The 16,239-nt window shown below is 42.3% G+C and overlaps 1 protein-coding gene across 3 annotated transcripts in view; it reads right to left on the minus strand.

The window, feature by feature from the left end:
- The window catches only part of pex5la (peroxisomal biogenesis factor 5-like a), a 185,769-nt gene that overhangs the window by 35,322 nt on the left and 134,208 nt on the right, over positions 1–16,239 (minus strand). For all 3 annotated transcript variants that reach the window (XM_080185633.1, XM_080185632.1, XM_080185634.1), the window contains 2 exons: positions 15,619–15,742; positions 6,923–7,016 (listed from right to left, as the gene is read on the minus strand). In XM_080185633.1, the coding sequence (XP_080041759.1) occupies positions 6,923–7,016; positions 15,619–15,742 (218 nt within the window). The remainder of the gene's footprint in view (positions 1–6,922; positions 7,017–15,618; positions 15,743–16,239) is intronic.

The raw sequence follows: 16,239 nt of genomic DNA on the forward strand, positions 1-16,239 counted from the left end.
ACAACACCAGGTTTTAGTCCAACCGATTTATTTGCTAGTAAACGCACAAGCTTTCGGGTTAGGACTAACTTTTGTCAGACTTTTTACTGTGTTTACCCTAGTCCAACGCCGGCACATCCACATCATAATTATTCAGCCCACCTTTAGCACAATGTGCCATTTCAGTAAAATTGAAGCACACACTAGGAACAGTTACCCACAAGGATTGTGAAAGGCCTGATTGCAATCAAATTGCCTGTCAGCACTCACTTTGGTGGTCAGTGCTTCAATTAACAACCTCTCCTAACAGCAACCAATGGAACAGGCATAAAGAGGTCGATTGCGAGAGATCTTGTGTGCTGTTTCAAGCTATGCTCAGCTTCACTGTTCATTACCTGCTAGAAGTTTGAAGACAAATTTGGAGGCACATAGGTATACTTTCCGAGACACACTGTCATGACTTCACCATCATTCTACCAACTTTTATCTTGAAAATTCTCTGAGGACTTCATTAAAGGGAACAAATGCAATGCTGCTGTGTCTTGTTGGACACCTTACAGGAATCACCAGGAGAAAGGGAATGATTAATCATAGGCATTTCACTCAGAGTCCCCCTGGGTTAGGAGGAACACCACCAGCTGCCAGAGGAACAAAAGGGTAAGGTGGGCTTCTTTACCCCCCTTCCATTTGCTCCCCCACCCCCCAAGATTACAGCTAGAGCATCCTCCTTCCTCTGAATCTCCTCCACAAATACCTTCTGTGCCATTTTTATGAAGCTGTGCTTCCACTCTCTTGGTCCCCAAGCCACCTTGAAGTGTTTTGTTGTGCCTCAGATACTTGACTCAATGCAGTCAGTGGAGGCACGCCAAGAAAATGCTTCTAAACACTATTTAAGTGTGAAACCTGCAGATATTGGTTTTGATGCCACCCAGCAGACTTAACTCATGTTAATCATTAATTAACCCCAAAACTGCAGACCCTATCTAGACTTTCAAACAGGCATGCCATATTATCGCAGCCCCCATTTAGTGCCTGTTTTTACCCTTTCATTAAAATAACCCCCTGTATGATCTTATGAAACAGAACAAGTGCTAAGCATCAGTTCAAATTAAATTATAACTGCAAGGCATTGTGACAAAGGTCTAAAGTGGTAAAAGCCAAATTCAAGATTAATGTCGGGAAGCACTTCGAATAATAATTGGAATGGACTGCCAATTTCACCCTGCTATGTACCTTTGTAATATTTGACAGTGCAGTGATGTTATATTTAATCTCAGTTTCCGTGGCCTAGAAAAGGGAGCTAAAGACGAGTTTTTCTACTCCTAACTATTAACTAGTATCTGAATACGGAAAATATTCCGAAGAGTGCCAAACAGCAGAAGCTTCTGGAGAAGGTATGCCCTAGACCATTGAGGGAAGAAAGCTAGCATCTTCAGTGCTAGCTTCGCTCTTCATTAACTCTCCTGTATCTACTTCAGGCTTTCCCTGCAACATAAATGATCAATAACTGTCACGGATCTATTAGGTTACAGCAAACTTATATCTCACTGCATTCTCATTATAATCTCAAAGTCTGGTCATGTTCATTAGGTTTTATTTCACACAGAAAATGGTCCAAATGATCCTGAGAAATGGTGTGAGCCTTGAAATACTAGATATCTAAATGGAATTTAATTGATTCATTCATTACCTAACCGGGGCAGCATGGTAGCACAGTTGTAAGCACTGCTCTCTCACAATGCCAGGGATCTGGGTTCAATTTACCCTTGGGTAAATGTCGACGTGGAGTTCGCATGTGCTCCCTATGTCTGTGTGGGTTTTCCTCCAGGTGCTCCAATTTCCTCCCACAGTCCAACGTTTGCAATTAGGTGGATTAGCCATGGTTAAATTGCTCCTTAATGCCCCAGGATGTGCAGGTCAGATGAATTAGCCATGGTAAATGTGTAGGATTATGGGGATAGGGTGGGGGAAAGAGGACCTGGGTAAGATACTCTGTCAGAGAGTTGGTTCAGACAGGCTGGGCCAAATGGCTCGCTTCTGCACTGCAGGGATTCTATGATGAGTGTATTTAAAACTGTTTTTGAGCCAAGTAAGTGCTTAAACACACAAAATTGTAGCTTTGTTTTATTATCATAGAAAGAAAGGGAAACTAGCAATTAAAAGGAATAGGTTGAGTGATGAATATATAATACAAAGGGAAGAAAGGAGGTTGTAAATGGATATACTGAGTTGAGTTGAGTCAGTGGGCAAAAATCTGGCAGATGGAGTATAATTTGGGAAAATGTGAAGTTGTTCAATTTGGCAGGAAGAATAAAAAAAGGTAGCAAAGTATTACTTAATTAATTAATTTAATTAACTTGTTATGTCCTGTTTGCGAACAGAACTCCCATTCACCTGATGAAGGAGCAGCACCCTGAAAGCTTGTGGCTTGTGCTACCAAATAAACCTGATGTTGAGAATCTTCTTATTATGCTTCAGTTATACAAGGCATTCGTGAGACCTCATCACAAATATTGTATGCCTTTTTTTCTTATTGAAGGAGGCATGTAAATGGCAGGTCAGAGGAGGTTTAATAGATTTGTTTCCATTACAGTATAAAAGAGCAAGGAGTGACCCGATTGAAGTATATAAGATCCTCAACAGTCTTGACAAGGTAGATATGAAATGATGTTTTCTCTTGTGGGGGAGCCTAGAAATAGGGGTCTCTGCTTTAAAATTAGGGATTGTCCTTTTAGGGCAGGGAGGATGAGAATATGTTTCTCTGAGGGCCATCCAACTTTGGAACTTTCTGCCTTGGAAGGCAGTGGAGGCGGGGACACTGAATACTTTTTAAGGCAGAGATAGATCGGTTTTTGTTAGGCAAGGGAATCAAAGATTATCGGGGGTAGATGGGAATGTAGAATTGGAAATACAAACAGGTCAGCCATGATATCAATGATTGATTGAGCAGGCACAAGGTGTCAGATAGCCTATTTCTGCTATTTCTTACATTCATATAAAGCATGTGATTCAATCAATGATAAAATTATACAAGAATTTGTTGAGCTAGGCTTTGCTGTGAATTTCAAAAACAAAACCTCGTAGAGCATGTAGAGGTGCACTGGGCATTTCTGCAGAAGGATTAGACAGGCCTACGTTGTGTAGATCCCATAAGGGTGTCTTTAGGAGAATTGTGCAAAATTTGACAGACTAGGATGTCCTTTATGCTATCTGAAAATCTAACTTTAGGAGCTCTCCAGCACTGGTTCCAGGTGCACTGTTCTTTTTGATATATATTAAGGAACCGAAACTGGTTTTTGATAAGAGAGGGGATTAAGGGTTATGGGGAGAGGGCGGGAAAGTGGAACTGAGCCACGACAGATCAGCCATGATCTTACTGAATAGCGGGGCAGGCTCGAAGGGCTAGATGGCCTACTCCTGCTCCTATTTCTTATGTCCCTTATGTCCCTTAAGGCATGATTTCAGAGTTTGTAAATTATGCAGAATTTGGAAATGCAGGAAGCATTGGAGATTATCAGGTTTCAGGAGAACATGGATATGTGAAATGGGCAGAAACACGGTAGATGGAATTTAATGCAGAGAAATGTGGAGTTATATAATTTGGTAGGAAGATTATTGAGAGGCAATATAAATTCAGAGGCAGAATTTTGAAAAGGGATGCAAGAACAGAGAGACTTTGAGAGTAACCCCACATGGTTCAACCTCCAAGTATTTGTCCAATTCTCTTTTCAAAGTTATTGAATCTGCTTCTACCATCCTTTCTCATTGTGTATTCCATATCATAACACTTGGCTGCCAGAGTTGTTTTTCCCTCATGTCCTCTCCAGTTGCTTCACCAATCACTTTTAAAAGTGTGCTCTGCTGACAGACATATCTAACACTCAAAACCATTCAAGGTTTCGAATACATCAATCAAAACTCCCCTCAACATTCTCTGCTCCAAGGAGAACAAAGCCAGCTGAGAAAGCTGTTATAAAAGCATTAAGAATCCTTTGTTTTATATATACAGGCAGAAAGTAAAAATGTAAGAAAGTAATGTTAAACATTTATGAGAACATTTCTTTCCAGGTGGAGTATTATGGTCAAGTTTGGGCACCTCATTTAAAGAATGATGTCAAGATTTTAGAGAGATTGTACAGCGCTTTTATTAGAATGGTGCCAGGGATGAAAAATTTCCATTAAGTGCAGAGACTGAAAAAAGCCTGGGACTGTTCTCCTCGGAATACGAAATGTTGAGGGGAGATTTGATAGATGTTCTCAAAATTTTGAATGGCAAGAGAGTGCAGGGAAGGCGGATTGGCCATGCTAAATTGCCGCTTAGAGTTCCAAGATGTACAGGTTAGGGGGATTAGCCATGCTAAATATGTGGGGTTACAGTAATAGGGCATTCAGTGGGCCTGGGCAAGATGCCCTTTTAGAGAGTTGGTGCAGACTTGTTGGGCCAAATGATCTCCTTTTGCACTATAGGGATTCTACGATTCTAGGCAATTCCAAAGGTCCACAATTCTATGTGTGAAGAAATTTCTCCTCACTTCCTTCGTCTTCTCCTGCGTGATGTGATGTAAGCAGATTTGCTTGGAATCTGGGGACACTGTTCCACGCTCAATGTTCCCATTCCTTGAGTTTTCTCCCAGAAGAGTCAGTCACCAGAGGACTCATCTTAGGCCTGAATTTGTGCTGAGCAGGAAAGGCTTTGACCGTAACCAAAATGGCACTGGAGTTCTGAAGACCACTGCCCCCCTTGCACCCCCCCACCCTGCCCCCCCGCCCAGCTGCCCCCACCCCACCCACCTGCCCCCCTCCCCCACCGCCCCCCCTGCCCCCCTCCCCCACCGCCCACCTACCCCCCCCTCCCCCACCCCCCCCGGCCCACCTGCCCCCCCCCTCCTCCACCTCCCACCTGCCCCCCCCCTCCTCCACCGCCCACCTGCCCCCCCACTCCCCCCCTCCCCCCACCCCCACCCACCTGCCCCCACCCCAACCCGGCACTCACTAGTTTCATCAGGGATGTGAATGCAGGACATATTTTGCCCAACATGGTTCACAGAGGCAAGTGCACATTTAATAATGCAGTTGCCTTGACTTGGAAAGAATTCTGGTTACTCAGCTTTCTAAAACATAACCTGTGGGCTTCACACATTGGAGGAAATGGTCTAAACATGCCAGAGATCTTTGAAGAGGTAAGGTACCCCTTTGAGTGAGGTCAAGTACCCACTTCAATTTGTAAAGAGTAGACATGAATATGCTCTTTGCATGTTTGAAAAAAAATCAGCCTGTAGTTACAAAAGAAATTGTTTGCAATGTCACTATCTGTTTGTTGACATAAATCCAAGGGTTATCATTACAGGATTAGTGCTGCTGGACTACTTTGATTATTACAATCATTACTACTATCATTATCACCACAGATTACTACTATCATTATCACCACAGACAGCCTGTAAATTTACTGTTTGATTGATAGCCCCAAGTAGTGACAAAGAAATCAGCTGTCATTGATGTGACGTTATGAATGAAAATACCTTTTTTTTAACATCAGGGATTAAATATGTGAAAGGAATCAAATGTGTTGGATGAGCATTTATCAATGAGAGTGTTATTTTTAAACTCAGTGAAATCTGTAATAAGTACATAGAATTTTATCTCAGAATGGCCCTGGAGGTCTACACACAATGGACACTTGATGAGTTGTCATAAGGGCTATGAAGGTACATAGGGATATGTGAGGATCATCAGTTAGCATGAATTGGCACAAAGTTGACACAGGAACTATAGAGGGCCATGATGATAAGTAAAACAGCAAAGGTTGATGGACATAAGGTGGCATGGATAAGCATGGGGTGTGTGTGGGGTTGTGAGGGGGGAGGGCTAGATGGCGACACTGGTTTTTCACTTTTTATTAAAACTGGGATAAAGTCCCAGAGCACTGAAATAGACCTTGAAAGAGGCAAGTACGCCGATCAGGAGGAGCTACTTGCCCCATCGCTGTCTTTTACTGGTTGGCTTACACCCATGGCATATCTCCCCCTCTTTCACCCCCCCTCCCAAAACCTCCACTAGTAGAATACCAGCAGTGTAGGGATAATAATAACATGAGACACTTGAGGCCCAAGATGGCCTTGGGGTACTGAGGGGAAGGTGATGATTTTCAAACCTGATTAAAAGCACCTCCACCTCCCAAGCTGCTCCCTGGGTGAGGGAAGAAGGACATTAAATACAATACTTGGTATGCAAGTCAATCTATAATAGTTTTCTTAAGGCAATCCAATTATACTGTCTTTTGATGTCATGCAGAATGTCCACTATGCATCCACGTCATGTCAGAGTAACTGCTGTCAGCCATTTGTGACACCATCAGACTAAACTACCTAAAAGATCGATTCATTTGAGAATCAGATATAGAATTAAACAGGCATTAAAGAAAGTCCAAATAATTCAGTAGATTGGAACAGATTACTGGAATTTACCTTACCAGTTCTAAAATATTCTTACCTTCGCATAGAGTTTTGAAGTAATATTCTTAATTTGGATCTGCATCCATGATACAAAGTTTATATCTGAAATTGGGTATTTCATAGAGTTTTCTACTAATTTTGTTTCACTTAATAGCCTATTAGTACAGTACTTACACCCACCCTCTAGTTTTAATATTCAAAATGGGACACAGGAACATCCAAACTTCCTCCATCTGCCAACCATGTTGGGTTTGCCACAGGAGAAGAAAAAGGAATGATAAAACCTCCTGGGTCCCATGCTGCAAGAGTTGATCTCCACCCACTTGAGTTAAAACTGCCCTTTTTTTGCTTAACGTTGAAAACCCAGGAGCATCATATTCATCTGGTGAAAATGTCTGGAAATGTCATTGTTTTACAAGACCAAATATTTCAGCATTGTGATGTTGTTTCCTAATTCACTTCCCTCAAGTCGCAGTCATATATTCTACCTGCGCTGTTGGCATTGGTTCCAGTTCTGTTGAGTGTAGTTCCAAAGCATTTTTACCAGATGCCAGTTCAGATGGGATCCTATTTTCTGATGACCTGAATGAGAGAAAAATATTAATTTTATATCCATAATTGTAACATTTAGCACATGTAATGATATGAAAGTGTAACCACAAATTGGTTCGTGTCCATCAGACAGATGCTATTAGATCAGCTAAAAGGCCAAAGGGAAAAAGAAATCACACTCAGCTGTGGGAGTAAAGGAAAAGCCTTTTTAATTAGTAAAACAGCAGAGAAATGTCAAAGGCAGCACTGAGCAGCTATAGCATACTCGAGAACTGGCTACAAGGGACTTGTGAAGAAATGAGTTAACAACGTATTTAGATCTTATTCAGAGACTGATAGTTGGTGTAGACCTCCAGAGATTGGTCTTGACACTGCTGCTCTTTACATTTTTTATTTAATCTGGACATACCTGTTGGGAGTATAATCTGCAAATCTGTGGATAACAAGATCTGCCTGAAGTGAAGATGCCTGCGTTAGGCTGGGGTGGACACAATAACAAGTCTCACAACACCAGGTTAAAATCCAACCAGGTTTATTTGGAATCACAAGCTCTTGGAGTGCTGCTCTTTCATCAGATGAATGGAACACTCAGATGTATCTAAAGAGTTGTTCAGATGGGTGTTCCAAGAGTTTATTGAAGGAACAGTGATAGATTTGCAATTCAAGATGTTGTGTGATGTACAAGCATACCTACTCATGGTGGTGTTCCCTTGTTCTAGATGGTAGTGGTCACTGATTTTGAAGGTTATATCAAAGAAGCCTTAGGGAGCGGCTACAATGCATCTTGTAATGGTGTACACTGGAGTTATGGTATACCAATGGAAGTGAATGTTTAAGGTGGTGGATGGGGTACCAATCAAGCAGGCTTTCTAACTTGTGACTTACAGGAAAGCTTTGGGAAGTAAGGAAATGAGCCATTCCCTGTGAATCCAATTTCTGATCTACTGCTCTGGCGACAGTATTTATGTGGCTGGTTTAGTTAAGTTTGTTTTCAATGATTGCCATCAGATGTTGATGGTGGGGGATTTGATGACGGCAATATTCCTGAATATCAAGGGAAATATAGAAAATAGGAACAGGGGTAGGCTACCCTTCGAGCTTGCTCCACCATTCATCATGAACATGGCTGATCATCCGACTCAATAGCTTGATCCCACCTTCCTCCTCATATCTTTTGGTCTCCTTTGCCCCAAAAGCTATATCTAACTTCTTGAAAACATGCAATGTTTTGGCTTCAACTGATTTCCATAGTAGCAAATTCCACAGGCTGACCACAATGGGTGAAGATACTTCTCCTCAGCTCAGACCTAAAAGGTTTACTCTGTATCCTTAGACTCCTGGTTCTGGACACCCCCACCAACGGGAACATCCTTGTTGCATCTATCCTGTAAGGCCTAATAAAATTTTATAGGTTTCTATGAGAACCTCCTTCATTCCTCAAATGTGAGATCATCCCTTTTGGTAGGAATAACAGCAAAATGGACTATTATTTAAATGGTAAAAAAATGCACAGTATGCTGCTGTGCAGAGAGACTTGGGTGTCCTTGTGCAAGAATCACAAGGAGTTGGTTTGCAAGTGCAGCAGGTAATTAAGAATGCAAATAGAATTCTGATCTTCATTGCTAGAGGGATGGAGTTTAAAAACAGCGAGGTTATGTTGCAGCTGTAGAAGGTGCTGGTGAGGCCACACCTGGAGTATTGTGTGTAGTTGGCCTCCTCACTTGAAAAAGGATAAACTGGCACTGAAAGGGGTGCAGAGGAGATTCACTAGGTTGATTCTGGAGTTGAGAGGGTTGGCTTATGAGGAGAGATTGAATAGACTGGGGCTATACTCATTGGAATTCAAAAGAATGAGGAGAGATCTTATAGAAACATATAAGATTATGAAGGGAATAGATAAGATAGGAGCAGGGAAATTGTTTCCACTGGCGGGTGAAACTACAAGTAGGGGGCATGGGCTCAAAATAAAGGGAAGCAGATTTGACACTGAGTTGAGGAAGAATTTCTTCAAAGGGTTGTGAATCTGTGGAATTCCCTGCCCAGTGAAGCAGTTGAGGCTACTTCATTGAATGTTTTTAAGGGAAGGACAGATAAATTTTTGAACAGTAAAGGAATTAATTGTTATGGTGAGCGGGTGGGTAAGTGGAGCTGAGTCCACAAAAAAATCAGCCATGATTTTATTGAATGGCAGAGCAGGCTCGCAAGACCAATTGACCTACACCTGCATCTAGTTCTTATGTTCTTATTTTTCTGAACTCCGGTGATTATAATCCTAACCAACTTAACCTCTCCTCATACGTCAGTTCCACCGTCCCAGGAATCAGTCTGGTGAACCTTCTCTGCACTCCTTCTACAGTCAGAACACCCTTCCTCAGATAAGGATACTAAAACTGCACACAATATTCCATATATGGCCTCACCAAGGCCCTATATTAATTGCAGCAAGACATCTCTGCTTCTGTACTCAAATCCTTTTGCTATGAAGGCCAACATGCCATTTGCCTTCTTTATCACTTGCTCTCCCAACATGCTGCAATCTCTTGTTGGAGATTTTCATTTACTCAGAGTTGTGTTGTGTGAATATTATTTGCCACTTTGGGATCTGGCATCGCTGTCTATGCCAACATTTATTGCCCATCCCTAACTTTGCTGAGAAAGCGGTGGTGAGCTGCCTTCTTGAACCACTACAGCTCACATAATGTAGGGATGCTGTTAAGGAGTTCCAGGACTTTGATCCAGTGACATTGAAGGAACGACAACATACTTCCACATCATTATGGCAGTGGCTTGGAGAGGAACTTCCAGGTGATGGAGTTCCATGCATCTGCTCCCCCTTGTCCTTCTAGATGATATTGGTTACGGGTTGAAGGTGCTGTCAAAGGAGCCTTGGAGGATTCCTGCAGCGCATTAGGTGGTACATGTGCTGCTACTGTGTGTCAGTTACGGAGGCAGTGATTTTTTGCAGATGGGATGCCAAGTGAGCTGTTAAGTCCAGGATGTTGTTGAGCTTCTTGAGTGTTGTTGGACCGACACTCATCCAGGCAAATGGAGAGTATTCCATCATGGTCTTGACTTGTGCCTTGTAGATGGTGGACAGGCTTTGGGAAGTCTAGAGGTGAGTTGCTCACCACAGGATTCCTAGTCTCTGACCTGTTCTTGTAGCTATAATATTTATCTGCTTAGTTAAGTTGAGGTTCTTGTCAATGGTAACATCCAGAATGTTGATAGTAGGGGTGTGTGTGTTGGGGGGGGGGGGGGGGGGGGGGTGGCGGGCAGTGGCGGTAATCAGTGATGATGATGATGCCATTGAATTTTAGAATGTCATAGAATCAGAATATCCCTACAGTACAAAAGGAAACAATCTGGACCATCAAATCTGTACTGACCACAATCTCACCAGGCCCTATTCCCATAACTCTGCACATTTACCCTGCTAATCCCCCCGACACTAGGGTAAATTTAGCATGGCCAATCAACCTAACACATCTTTGGACTGTGGGAGGAAACTAGACACCTGGAGGAAAGCCATGCAGACACAGGGAGAAAGTGCAAACTCCACACAGACAGTGACCCGAGGCCAGAATTGAACCCAGGTCCCTGGTGCTGTGACAAGGGGGAATGGTTAGATTCTATCTTGCTGGAGATGATCATTGCCTCGCACTGTGTGGCATGAATGTTACTTGCCACTTATCAGCCCAGGCCTGGATATTGTCCAGGATTTTCTGCATTTGGACATGGACTTCGTCAGTGTGCAGTCATCTGCAAACATCCTCACCTCTGACCTTATGATAGAAGGAAGCTAATTAATGAAGCAGCTGAAGATGGTTGGTCCTGGGGCATTACCCTAAGGATCTCCTGCAGTAATGTCCGGCAATTGAGATAAACTGATCAACAACTACAACCAAGATCTAGGTATGATTCCAACTAGCAGCGAGATCTCCCCCCCGATTCCCGCTGACCCCAGTTTTGCCAGGGCTACTTGATGCCACATTCGTTTCAAAGGCAATCACTCACACCTCACCTCTGGATTTCAGCTTTTTTGTCCATGTTTGAAATAAGGCTGTGATGAGGTCAGTCCCTGGTGGAACCCAAACTGAGCATCAGTGAGCAGATTATTGCTCAGCAAGTGCTAAGCTTGATTAGCCCATGCCTAAGGTGTTAGGACTTGATTGCTTGATTGTTTCAAGTTGATCTTTATGGTCCAGTTTGTGATAGATGTAAATTCCATCTATTTTTGGGGTATTTCTATTTGGGATATTATACTTTTGAATTCAGAAAATAGATATAGGCTAACAGAAAATCACTTGCATCTAGAAGTCTTTATCCACAGAATTGGCAGCAGTTAACTTAGAACTAGACATTACCTCATTCATACTGTCTACTCAGTATTATGGGGCCTCTTTCCCATTTGGAAATGGAGAGAAGTTTAATTGCCTTATTTGCTAGCAAAGTAAATTTAGGAAAGGTTAATGTTGACACTGCCTGTTACTATACCCATTATCTGTGAAGAACACATCCTGAGCATTTATTCAGCAAATCAGTATTAAAGGAATGCAGCTCTTTTTAAATTGGAAAGGAAACAAGCTTTTAAAAATCTTGATTTCTTTATCAAAAGTTTCAAATCACTTGAAAATCTAGAAGCAAGGAATGAGATTAGAGTATATGATAAGTACACATTGACCAGCTACTAACTCACAGCACAGATAAAATAACATCGATAATAATTAAATAGTAACTGGAAAAGGACGGATTTAATCCAGGAGGCTGCACCCATAGTTCCCAAATATAAAGTAATCCAATTCAGAAGGATATAAAATGTGCCAATTTTTCTTTAGGAAACCAGAGGTATTGTGGAAGGGTTCAAATGTACTTTTGTGAAAACTCCAATGCTTCTCCAGTTGTTGAGAGATTGGATATCTTAAATCAGGCAGCTCAGGGAGTTAAGGTGAATTGTTACTTTGAATTTTGATGGATGTCCACTGGACTGTAACACTGACCCGTAATTTCTTGGCTCCCCACAGTGTTGGATTTGGGGGATACCCCAAAGATGTGCTGAACAATTCCTCTCAGTCGTTCCCAAGGAAGGCTTTACGTGGCAACTGTCCAGGAGCGCTAACATTCCCAGACAATTGTACTGCATTGGGAACTACCCAACAAAGCGCTTTAAATCGCAAACATTGGATGTTTCTGCCACCAATGTTACTCAAGAATTAGAAGAAACTAAACCACTTCTAACTTCAGTTTAACTATTTAAAACACCCAGACCCAGCACTGCATGGGATGTCCGCCACATTCAGACTCCTCATTCCCCCAACTAATCAATCCTCAGGGTATTCCCAGCACCGCTGATACTCCCAACACCCCACCCCCAAGGACTCCCCCATGCCTCCACCTCCAACCTGACACCAAATCCGGAATTGAGACGTGCGCGGCTTGCAGAACGGAATTCCCCATTGGCCTTCGTTGAGATTTTACGAGCCTCGCCCGAGCGAGGTCATAAAATACTGGCCTTCGCCCTCCTCTCTGCTCGATCTAATTACCCCATGACCCAAAACCCCTACCCAGAAAGGAATTTTCCTGACTTTTACCTCCCTTAAATTGGTTGGGGTTCTATTTTTTTGCCTCTCTCAGAAGATCATCTGGTTTTGTATGGCCTACAGAATGCACTTACTGTGATAAACAGGATATCACAATTTTGAACCATCCACAATTGTGGATTTTGACCCATCCACATTATTTGTTTGCTCTGAATAAACAGCATTAAGTTTATGCAGTCCTTTCATTTTTGTACAATGCAGCCCAGTTCATAACACTTAACAAATAGATGTAACATTTTTCTTTGGAGAGATAGATTGGATTATACTAAATTAAATTTACAGTGAGTAACATATATAGCAAGTTATTCTTTTTCTGTTCCACTTCACTTAGGAAATGAGAATCAGCTTGAGGCTTGTAGTCATGCAAAAGAGCACTTTTCTCTCGATTTTAGCAAATAAATTAATTTTATGAGAGAAAATAAATTTAAAATGTTGTAAAGATTAAATAGGCCAGTCAGCATTCCTAGAGAAAGCAGCCAAGTTAAAATTTCAAACTGGACATGAATTGGAGGTAAATGTTCCAGCCTGTAAGATCTTTAGGAGGAGCTGGGAACTTTGGAAATCAGAAGCAGCAATATTGATAAAGGACGTAGATACAAAAGTGAAAGAAGGATTTCAGGAAAGGTTCTGCAAAGGTTTTGTTTCTGTAATTTTTTTTTTTACTTGCAAATAATTTTAACCAAGTAGCTTTAGCTTGTATGTAATTGTTTGTGAAATCATGGGTGGGATTTTCTGGCTGCATGTGCCAGAAAACTGGAAATTCCCACTCGAGATCAACAGACTTTTAAATGATCCACTAAATTTTCTGCCCCACCTGCTACGATTCCAGTGGCGGCGGCGGCGGCATGGGAAAATTCCACCTGTTATTTTCTTTAAGTGTGGTTGGAGAATATGGTCAGTACCCCATGCATTTCACTGTGTCAGTTTAGGTATTAATAGTATGCCCCAATTTGTAAATAGCAGAGAATAACAGTGCAACTTGCAGATCATAATAGGCTCAGCCTGGTTATGAACACTGCCGTACTCCCATGGAAGTAAGAACAAGTGTTGGGGAAGGGCCCAGATTGCATTATTGAAAGGATAATCCAGGTAACTACAGGCCAGTGAGGCTTATGTCAGTGGTAGAGAAATTATTGGAGAGGATTCTTTGAGACAGGATTTACTCCCACTTGGAAATAAATGGACGTATTTACAAGAGGCAACATGGCTTTGTGAATGGGAGGTCGTGTCTCACTAACTTGATTGAGTTTTTCGAGGAAGTGAAGAAGATGATTGATGAGGCTAAGGCAGTGGATGATGTCTACATGGACTTCAGTAAGGCCTTTGACAAGGTCCCTCATGGAAGATGAAGTTGTACGGAATCAGATGTGAGCTGGTAAGATGCATACAGAACTGGCTTAGTTGTAGAAGATAGAGGATAGCAGTGGAAGGATGTGTTTCTGAATGGAGGGCTGTGACAAATTCCTTAAGGATCAGTGCTGGGACCTTTGCTGTTTGTAATATATATACACACACACACACACACACACACACACACACTATATAAATGATTTGGAGTAAAATGTAACTGGTTGTTCAGTAAGTTAGTGGATGACACAAAAGTTGGTGGAATTGAGGATAGCAATTAGGACCATCAGAGGGTACAGCAGGATATCAATCCATTGGAGACTTGGGTGGAGAGATGGCAGATGGAGTTTAATCTGGATAAATGTGAGGTAACGCATTTTGGAAGGTCTAATACAGGTGGAAGATATACAGTAAATGGCAAAACCCTTAAAAGTATTGATAGCAGAGGGATCTGAGTGTACAGGTACACAGGTCACTGAAAGTGGCAACACAGGTGGAGAAGGTAGTCAAGAAGGCATACGGCATGCTTGCCTTCAATGGCCGGAGCATTGAGTTTAAAAATCGCCAAGTCATGTTGCAGCTTTATAGAACCTTAGTTAGGCTGCACTTGGCATATAATGTTCAATTCTAGTTGCCACACTACCAGAAGAATGTGGAGGCTTTGGAAAGGGTACTGAAAAGATTTACCAGGATGTTGCCTAATATGGAGAGCATTAACTATGAGGAGGGGTTGGAGAAACTTGTTCTCGGTTCAGGGGGCGACCTAATAAAAGTCTACAAGATCATGAAGGGCAGAGTGGATGGTCAGAAATATTTTCCCAGGGTGGAAGAGACGATTACTAGTTGGCACAGGTTTAAGGTGCAAGGTTTAAAGGAAATGTACGAGGCAAGTTTTTTTTACACAGAGGGTGGTGGGTGACTGGAATTTGTTGCCTGGGGAGATAGTGGAAGCAGATATGATAATGACTTTTAATGACAAATGCATGAATAGGATGGGAATGGAAGGATATGGACCTGGAAGGATAAGGGGTTTCAGTTCAGTTGGGCAGCATGGTTGGTGTAGGCTTGGGGGGAGGAGGGAGTGGGGGTGGGGGTGGGGGTGGGGGGTGAAGGCTCTGTTCCTGTGCTATAATTTTCTTTGTTCCTTTTTACACCCCAACTGCATACAGCTTTTCTTTGTACTGCTTAACCCAGTTTATGTATTTACCCAGTTAATAATCACAGGTTAAAAAAAAAAATAGTTTATGGAGAGGTACTGAAACACCAGCTGGGGATGGTGGGGGAGAGGTGGGGGATGGTGAGGGAGAGGTGGGGGTTGGGGGGAGTGGGTGGGTGGGTGGGATGGTTTGGCCTGTAAATTCCCACCAGAGATCAAATAGAATTTTGGCTGCCACACCAAATTTTCCATCCCACCTGAGACGGGTCCCACCAAAAGCAGGATCAGAAAATCCTGCCCACCATCTTGCATTACATTTTTAAAGTGCAAGACTGATTAGTTACGACGCAGGCAATGGGAAACTGCCTCGTGAGTAATATTGCTCATTCCTCACTGAAGTTGAAAATCAAAGGCTCTTGCTAGCAAAGGAAGAGGAAAGGGCAATGCCACAAGGCGTGGCAGAATGAGCAGCATGTCAACCCTCGAGCAAGTTGCCACTGCAAGGCTGATTAATATGGAAGATGCTCTTTACCATAAGAACTCCTGCGAGGCTGCCCTGTTGGAACGTCTCCTTTCCGGAACCCATTGATCCTCGGGAGTTTTAACACTTTGCAGATTCACTTCTTCCCATTTCTCTAAATGCGGAGGCATACTGACTGAACAAAAGATGAGAAGAAACATTCTATTATTGCTGAGGAAAAACAAAGCATTTGGCTTTCATTCTGCTGCTGATTGACAATAAAACACAAATTCTTCAGTCAGTAGGCAACTCAGATCTTTCGCCTTCTGTCAGGTAATTAAAACTTTATTCTTTCTGAATAAAAATGATTTCCTTTCCAATTAAAGAGAAGGACAAAGGTTAGTTACCATTATAATTTATTGGTGATTCACTGAATAAGGTGGTTGGTGTCAGAAAGTAGTCCACTGGCTTTTGAAGTTAGGCCAGAATCTTACCGGCACGCCCTGGGGCACACCCACCCCAGGCTTGTAAGATCATGCCCGAGCCAATGGAGAATGTCATTCAGGACCGTAGTATACTTTCTTTTGTCCTTCTGCCTGCAGCAGAACAGCTTCTTCCATTTAAATGGACTTATATTAAGCTGATCTTTCTCTACGCCCTAGTTATGATTGTAACACTATACCCTCTCCTTTC

The sequence above is a fragment of the Carcharhinus amblyrhynchos genome, chromosome 3, assembly GCF_965287045.1.
Source record: "Carcharhinus amblyrhynchos chromosome 3, sCarAmb.v2.hapA, whole genome shotgun sequence".
Classification (NCBI taxonomy): Eukaryota; Metazoa; Chordata; class Chondrichthyes; order Carcharhiniformes; family Carcharhinidae; genus Carcharhinus; species Carcharhinus amblyrhynchos.